At 38.4% G+C, this 9098-nt stretch overlaps 1 protein-coding gene across 1 annotated transcript; it reads left to right on the top strand.

Annotated features, from left to right (window-relative positions):
- The first annotated feature begins 2707 nt into the window (after positions 1-2707).
- Positions 2708-5939, top strand: LOC104600698 (putative transcription factor bHLH041). The gene is made up of 8 exons (XM_010263788.3): positions 2708-2978; positions 3050-3172; positions 3261-3366; positions 3490-3504; positions 3601-3666; positions 3794-4498; positions 4624-5010; positions 5426-5939. The coding sequence occupies exons 1-8, from the start codon at positions 2863-2865 to the stop codon at positions 5492-5494; spliced, it is 1587 nt and encodes a 528-aa protein (XP_010262090.1). The 5' UTR covers positions 2708-2862; the 3' UTR covers positions 5495-5939.
- Positions 5940-9098: the final 3159 nt, after the last annotated feature.

The raw sequence follows: 9098 nt of genomic DNA, 5'->3' as shown, positions 1-9098 counted from the left end.
CTTCTAGTAGTGAATCAACCATCTCTTTTATTTATTTATTTATTTCATGGATATTACCAAAATGTTTGATTTTTGGACCAGATTCTTAGGCCTCATTTGGTTTGCGGGAATAGGGGTATGGAATCGGAACCAGAATGGGCTATTTCGATTCCAACAGTTTGGTTGGGTGGAGTCGAAATCCTATTCCAATTTCTGATGAAATGACATTCCCCCATTTAAGGGAATAACCATTTCCTGCCCTTCCCTTATGAATGAAATCCAATTCCTGCTGATTCTAATTTCTATTCCCATTCCTGTCTGAATCAAACATATTATGGGAATGGACTATTCCAATTCTAATTCTAGAGGATTCTAATTCCGATTCTGACTGCGAACCAAACGGGCCATGGCAATTCCTTACTAGTTGTCCACCTATTGAACCATTTATATTTTCTTGTCACACCTTTCCTGCACTTGCTCTAATGTTTCATTTTTTAGCTATGTTGCCTCAAATGTAAATGGTCTTAAAAAACTCTAGTGGGTTTATATCAATATTAAAAATTATTAAAATTATTAGTATATGATTAGATCCTAGAAAAGTTTAGATTTTCTTCTAGGAAAGAAGGCCTCCATTCCAAATTAATTACTCATCTTGTCTTTGATGCTTAGTCGTTTATTGCTCTCTGGTGTTTGAAATTAAAAAGGAAAAAGAAATGAATAGTAAGAAAGAGAGAAGAAAAGGGGAGGTGAAGACAAAATGTTCTTTTATAAGTGTACACAATTATTGTTATTTCATTTTAAGGGACTAACCATGGGGCCCAATGTTTCGATTCCTTGGCTGAGGTGCCACACTAGATAATAAGGGCTAGGGTGGAATGGGCTATTTTCTTAGAAATATACATGGTCCCATTAGGTCGGATAGATCTCACCCCACCATTGACCAGTCACCTCACCTGAGATTCGGACCATTTAATAAACAGGCTTGTATAAATGAGGCCAATATCATAGCCCAGGATTGGCCTGGCCCAGACCGCCTATTTGAAAAGTACAATACTTGCGGCTAGACCTGTTCATGGGCCATGCCGGGTCGGGCTCGAGCCGGATTTTCATTTGTCATTAAGGGAAATATGCTAGGTTCGAGCCTGAGCCTGGCCCGACCAACGGACCTATAACTTGGGCTTGAGCCCGGCCCTGATAAAAAGCCGAAGCCCGAGCCCGAGCCCGAGCTCGAAGCCCGACCTAATAAAAAAAAACAATTTTTCCTATTCAAATTAGAATTAAAAATTCAGATAGTTTTTTTCCTATTTAAATGAACAATGGGCCTATAAGATGGTTTTTTCCCCTTTCTTTTATATTTTAAAACACAGTTTTACATTCTTAAATCAAAAAATTTATTCAAATGGTCATAATCACATTACTCACTTTAAGTCTAATATTAGGTTAGGCCGGGCCGGACTCGGGCCGAGCTATTTTGACAAAACCCGAGCCCGGCTCAAATTTATTGCGGGCCGGGCTTTTTGGCCCGAATTTAAGCCCACGGGCCTATAACCACGTTCAAGCCCGTCCGGGAGCCGGGCCGGCCCGTCGGGCCACCCGGCCCATGAACAGGTCTACTTGCGGCTAATGTGAACAAAAGCATGTACACATTGTTCATCCAAAGATTTTGAAAAGAAATCAGAAGGACAAGCTGGAAGGCAATGGACATTCCTATAAAGAATGGTGATGGAAAGCCATGCATATTCATTCAATTTGGTCAAGACCAAACAATTAGGTCAGGCCATCTGCTTAACTGCTATTACGATTTATGTCTACGTGACCGTAGTACCTAGAAGTATTAAATTAAATAATCAGAAAAATGAGGGATATGTTTGGACGTTCACACAACGATGACAATGTCCTCAGTCTTTCGGTCTTCACACCTCACTGTAATTTTCTCTCTTCTGGGTCCCTGGCTTTCGCTATCGCTGCCCAGTGCCCTCGCATTCGATAGGAACCTTAGTGGATTCCTGGATGGTCCGTGTCCGTTGCTTGGTCCCCCTCTCCGCCTTGCACTTGCATCGCCAGCGGTGGGCGCCAGAGGAGAAGGAAAGGCGGAAGAAAGACAAAGGAATAAATATTAAATAAAATAAGAGAGGAGAAAATGACACATTGCCCTCCTCCTTTGACGCTTTTCAAGATTTCCTTCTTCCTTGCACTTGCATCGCCAACGTAGACTTCAATTCCTCCTCCTCCGTTGGCTCTTGGCTACGTTCAATGTTTTCATCTTCTTTGGTCCCGCCAAGCTTATAATTTTCTTGATCCTCTCTAAACAGTCTCAGTTTTTGGATCCGACCCGCTAACTGTCTCTCTTCTTCATTTTCTTCTTTTGCTTGTTTTTTTTTTTATTTTCATTGGGTTATTGGATTGGCTAATTCCCAACCACTTCAACCCATCAATTGACTTAATACAACCTGCTTTGGGCAAGAAACCCCTTTTTATTGACTATTCATACGACTATCAAACCCAAATTCGGGTTAAGAACTTGAGATAGTGATCACCTTCATAAACTTGACCCGGAATGACCAGTCATAGTTCGACCGGCAGTTGACAGGCTTGATTAGTTCATCTATTGCTTTTCAAGAGTACTCCAACTATTCCTCCCTCTGCCCATAAAAAAATTAAATAAATTATTCTTTCCTAGCTTTCATCTATCAAATAATAATAATAATAGTTCCTTCCTTTCTAAATGTCTCTGGATTCTCCTACCAACCCATAATTTCCAACTATCTTTTCCACAAGAAAGAAGAAAGTAAAAATCTAAATCAGGGACATAAAAGAATAGAATAAGGACCCAAATAAGAGATCAAGGATTTCTAGTAGGAGAGCTAACGCCTCCTCCACTGAATGGACTCAGTCTTCTTCCTCAACGAAGAAGACCGTGCCCGCCTTATTCGGAACATAGCTCAATCTGTTGGCTGTTCCTACTGTTGCTTGTGGGCTTATTATCCCCATCCATCCAAGTATGAATCTCTCTCTCTCTCTCTCTCTCTCTCTCTCTCCAACTAATATTGTGTTTTTCATCGATCGGCAGCTGTTTAATGTCCATGGATGGCTGGTACAATGAAGAAACCAGCCAGCCCATCTCCTCTTCTGGAAGTCTATCCCAGAGGTTCTTTGAAGATTATCGATTAGCACTCTACAACGTGGACAATGGGTAAGGTGGAGCTTTCTTGTGTTTGATTACCAGCTCAAGTTCCGTTTTTGGCTTTGTCTGTAATGCATTCTTTATACTGTACTCTCAGCCATGTCCCAGGACTTGCTTTCAAGGAAGGTCTCTCCTATATACAGCTAAATGAATCGGAGCTTCTAAGCCGAGCTTCATCTGCTACCCAGCGGCGATTCTATCAGGTAATTAATTACGGATGGGTATACACTCAGGAGAAAACAAAGACTGCCTTTTATTAAGTTGGGTCAGGCCTTATGGACAAAGAGATGCTTATGTTGTGTATTGTTTCCTTGTGATTGTTACAGGAAGCCAGGATTAAGGTTCGTCGAAACGCACAACTCTGCTTTTCGTTTCTCGAGTTTCCAGACATGTAACAGTTAAGTAAATGGATGATGGTGATTTTTTTTTTTCGACAGACTGCAGCATTCATGGGCTGCAAAAGTGGAGAGATTGAGATAGGAACTTCAACTGATCCAACTGAGGTACATAGAAAATTAATAATTCCTTGTTAATTAGTCTTCTTTTATTATTAAAACAACTCCTTGTTGTTGAAGATCGATGTAGATCCTAATTACTCTTTTCTAATGGGGTTTCTTAATTATTGAGCAGATTAACATGGAAATGGAGATGAGAAAATTTTTCCCTGCAGAGCTCCATCAACTGCCTCACTTCAGAGAGCTCCCTCACCAACATGATCAGAGCCACCCTTCATCATCTTCATCGTCATTGAGATCACTATCCGTGAATAGCCCTGAGTACTCATCCATTTTATTCAATATGCCAAGTACTAGCAGCATGCCTGGAGAAACCCTCAAGGAAGTACCAATTGATCAGAAAGCAATCAAGTCAATATCCACCGGAATTCTGCCACACCAGCAAACCGGCCAAGCCTTCCCATGGCTTCGCAGCATTCAACACCCAACTCCAGAGAGCGACGATGCGGCAATGACTAGAGCCATGCTCGCCGTTATTTCTTCTCCATCATCATCCTCATCTTATCAATCCCAACAACAACAACAACCACCACCTTATAATTACAAAGTGATGAACCAAAGATGGAGTGCGTTCAAGAGGTACCGGCAGTCGGCTCTCCAGCCCAATGTCCTAAGAAGAGACAACTTGGGCAGGAAAAATATGCTGAAGCGTGCAATTGCGTTTCTTAAAAGCTTAGAGCTAAAGAGGGTCCAAGAACAAATGCAAGGAATCCGCACGACTAGCAATCAGCTACATCATATGATATCAGAGCGCAAGCGGCGAGAGAAGCTTAACGAAAGCTTTCATGCATTGAGATCTCTGCTTCCTCCAGGGTTCAAGGTATGATATATTGATGAGTAGTTGAGTGCGACCTAGCTTCTTAACTTGAACATGCGACTACTAAAATCAATATATATATATATATATATATATATATATAACTCTACTTGATTTTTGTTCGACAGAAAGACAAGGCATCGGTGCTTTCTAGCACCAGGGAATACTTGAATGCTCTGAAAGCTCAAGTTCTGGAACTCCAGCAAAAGAACCAGCTACTGGAGGCGCGGCTTTCGCCTGAAAAAGAAGTTAGTGAAGAAGGTAATACAGTAACTGGTTCTCCAGGCAGAAGAGTAGACATACGAGTTACACATGCAGCTGAATCAGCATCGGAAGAGCGAGAGATTGATCTGCAAGTGACTGTTTTACAAGACTGTGATTTGTTGGAGCTGTCCATCCGCCTACTAGAATCTCTTAAACAAATCACGGACGTTAGCCTGGTGTCAATGGAAGCCCACACGCAGATGCAGCAAACGGGTTCATACAACCGAGTAACCTTGAGGCTGAACATCAAGGTAATGAAGGAAATGAATTAAGATACAATAACAGAAATGCACATTCGATCATATTGATGACAGTGAAACCATCTCTATTCACTTCATTACTTCTTCTTCATCGCATCACAATCATAAAATGCGTGCATGTGTGTAAGAGCTAGAAAGAGAGAGTTATCATCATCATCTTCATCTGAACCTTATTCCAATTATACGCGGTAGCGCAATGACATGAATCCTGTTTCGCCATTTTTGTGATCGATCACTACATTCAGGCTGAAGCATCAGAAAAGTTTTTTATGAGCCATGCATGTATTATGCATATGATAGTGTGATGATGATACATGATGCCATTAATTATTGGAAATTAATTATAATTAAGGAAGGAGATGATGACAATTTGACACTCTTGTCATTTTGTTGTTTGTAATCGTAGGGGAGCGAATGGGACGAGTCAGCCTTCCGGGAAGCCATAGACAAGGTTGTTGCTGACGTGGCACCATAACAAGTGGACGGATTTTCTTTTTTGCTAAAGCAACAGCCAGCCAACAGTCGTCAACCAGTCTGGATGCAGATATATATAATCAATTTTGTTTTATGATATATATAGTGATGTCGCCGGCCCATATTGACTGGGCTTTGTTTCTTTTGTTTTGGGGGGAAATCATGCGTGCATCATATTCAAAGATGGGGAACGTTAGAAATGCCCAGATATGTTCAATTCTGGCTACCTACACAGATGATGACCCCCTCAAAAAATTAACATGGGTCTGGGCTTCAACGTTTACTAAACCCACGGACAGTCTGCTTATCATTGTATTCCTTTTATTGTGTTCTTTTGAGTTTTGAGGAGCCCCGATCCACTGTACATAGCTTGCTTGGCTTGCTTGCTTGCTTGCTTGCCGTACAACACACGGTACAGTATGCACAATCAACAGACATCTGTCCAACACATTGTATTTGTGTGCCGTAAACGAAATTGAATGGTATCAACTATCAAGTCCTTAGCACACGTGTCTTAATTCAAGATGTGAATTGAACCGGCATATCCAAATCCCTATCTTTTCTCTTTTTTAAGTCATTTACTAAACTAACTCATATAGTTTGAAATTGATTTACTTAATCTATCTTTCGATAATTGAAAATGACAGTTTTGACCTTAATGTTGAATAAATTTAATTAAAAATAAAAATAAAAATATCAATTTTTCTTTAGTAAGACACGAACAACCATTCTATTTGATTTTATTTGGTCAAATTTGTTTTTTTTCTACAAAAAAGTATTAAGGGTATTTATGGAATAAACAATCATGGCCCATGTCCTTGAACATTTTCCACTCATTTTAGGTGACAATATTATCATTTTTAGGAGGCAAAACAAACACTATTTAGTGAAAGATCAATTAAGTAAATAGGTTGCAAACTATAAGGGTGTTTTAGAAAAATGAAAACTATAGAGTAGATTTAAATAAATTTGTGAACTATAGAGGGTGTTTAGTAAATAACCCTTTTTTCTCGAGATTATTATCAGGAATCAGGATTTTTTCCTCACATAGCGCTCCTCACAGCACATTCCACCGTGTATTAAGAACTTATTTCTTGAATAACAATACACAAATATGAGAGATGTTCCAGATGTGTGGCTGAGATGTATCGTGAGATTGGTGTGAGGAATAGATCCAGACTCTATAATCAGAACCACCCATCTTACCAACTTTATTATGTCTCCAAACCATTCACAGTGTTTACAATATTATAACGATGCCCTTTTATTCAAATTAAAAGTCCAAAAATAAATTCTTCCATCCACATCAATGGATCAAATTCTATTGCCACCAGGATTTGGGGGATGGATTACCCCGCCCGTAGCCCCAAGAATAAAAAGGGAACTCTTGATGGGCAATGGAACCATTAATGGATTGTGAGATGAGCGAACATGAAATAGTCAAATAGTGAAGGAAACAAGGGAGAGAAATAAAACAAGGATGTTTTTATTATATACAAATTAATTAATTAGTAGGATAGACTAGTTGGTCAAGGTTAGTATTGTTATTAATTAAAAATAAAAAATGGTAGATATGGACCTATTCTGTTATGATCATTAACATTGACTTGATAGAAATTATATTTATAAATAAATGTGCATAGGTGACAAAAAGTAAGGGCAAGTTTAAGAGAATCTTAGAAAAGTGAAGATGAGTTTCAGATTTCAGGTAATAACCTTTTTTTTCACTTTTTTAAAGTAAACATTGCTTGCTGATGTGTGGTTGGATGCCCTGCTCTGATATCAAAATGTTAGCAAGTTTTTTGCTTTTTTTGCACTCCCTAAACAACTTGGAAACCTTACCATGACAAAATCAATTAAGCTTTCAAAGAGGCCCCACAAGTTCCTCTCATCAACATGACATGGAGTATCATGATCTGTTTGAATTTCCCACCCACAAACTGTTCCCATATCCCTATATCTCCCTTGTGAGATCTGATTTGTTCCTCCCTTATCATTCATGAGGAAATGTTCCCAATATACAATAATAGTGTCTTATGGGTATGGATATAAGAACAATTTGTGGGTAGGAGGTTTTGAATGATTTTCTTTATAAGATTTGGATATTTATTAAGATGAGTAAATTTTAACTCAATAAAAACCCCAATCACATGTCAACAATATATATGTCTTACAAAACTCTCTATAATACTTGCCTGAGTCCAAATATCATGTATCTTATATGACTAATATTTATTTATATACGTGCTGCTCTTTCACTAGTAATAATAAATTAAAACTTTAAATGCCTAAAATTATCACAAAAAAGCACTACAAAACAGCAGTCTTTCAGATGAAGAAAAGAATTCAAAACATCTACAGTAGTTAGTAGTGGACTGGTCATGTTACACCACATGAGGAACCGGAGGAAGTTGAGCCAATAATAACATGCCATGTCAGCTTCATAAATTGGCCAAAGACCGGCAATTTTGACTTATTATTCTTACTCCAATTTGTGGAGTTAACACAAAAAAACTAATATATATGCATTGTAAGGTTGTTCCAACTTTCTACCAAAGACAATGATCCCTTGTATTGTAGCGTGAGAATTTGTAGGTCCCACTCATAGAGAAGATGTCATCACAGCCTCACAAATACGGATACCCTTTCTGTGTTGGAGAATCTTCTAGAAGGGATCCATCCACCGGCCCCTGCAAACAAAAGAAGTAACATGAATTCAACTATCAAACCTAAGTATATGTTTGGCTTGATGAAAAATTAAAAAGAAATAGAAGGTTCAAGGAAAGTAAGGAAACTTTGCCCCACAATTTTTTATTTCTCTCATTATTTTCTTCCACAAGACACAGCCTAAAGGTAAAGGGCAGGAACCTCCGAACCTGGAACCCAAAATAGTATGGTCTTTAAAATTGGATCAGATCGGATGGTTGGATCGGAAAAATTGGGAATTGATTTATTTTTTTCTAAAATTAGATTTTTCTAAAAAATCGTTGATTTTGGTCAACAAATCACTGACTTAGACGATTAATTGTTTGAACCATTCAAACGATTTTAACCTTTTTTATTTTTATTTTTTTTATTTTTTATTTTATTATCAGAACGAACTAACAATTCAATTTAAACAATCAAACTATTCAACCCGAGAACCGAACCTCCGAATCGGTTTTAAAAACCTTGCAAAATAGCATCTAAAGTCAACCGTTTAGCAGCACCACTAGTAATCAGTTCAAAGTTATAACCATTAGTTGCCTCAGAGAGAGTGAGAGGAATTAGTATCCACCTTCATTGACCATTGACCAGAATAACTACACCTTTCTCGGTCCATTACAGGCCGCTTCTTTTCTTCTTCTTTTTTTAATTTTTTTTTAACTTTTCATTTTCTATCTCTTCTACTAAATCCAGGCCACAAATGTCAGGGATTCTCATTAGTATTAATTGCACATAGAATTGCTGTGTGTGTGAGAGAGAGAACCATAACTACTGCAATTCAACATAAAAGCCGCCAGGCGCCAGCACATACTGATGTTATGAGTCAAAACCCACTTCTTTCAAATTTACTTTCTACAAGGAACCAATTAACCACTAAATAAGCAAACGAAAAATGTTTT

This window comes from Nelumbo nucifera, chromosome 8, assembly GCF_055504915.1.
Source record: "Nelumbo nucifera cultivar China Antique chromosome 8, China Antique-T2T, whole genome shotgun sequence".
NCBI classification, from domain to species: Eukaryota; Viridiplantae; Streptophyta; class Magnoliopsida; order Proteales; family Nelumbonaceae; genus Nelumbo; species Nelumbo nucifera.
Note: the sequence above shows the minus strand (reverse complement) of the source record. Positions and strands in the feature narration are given on the sequence as shown.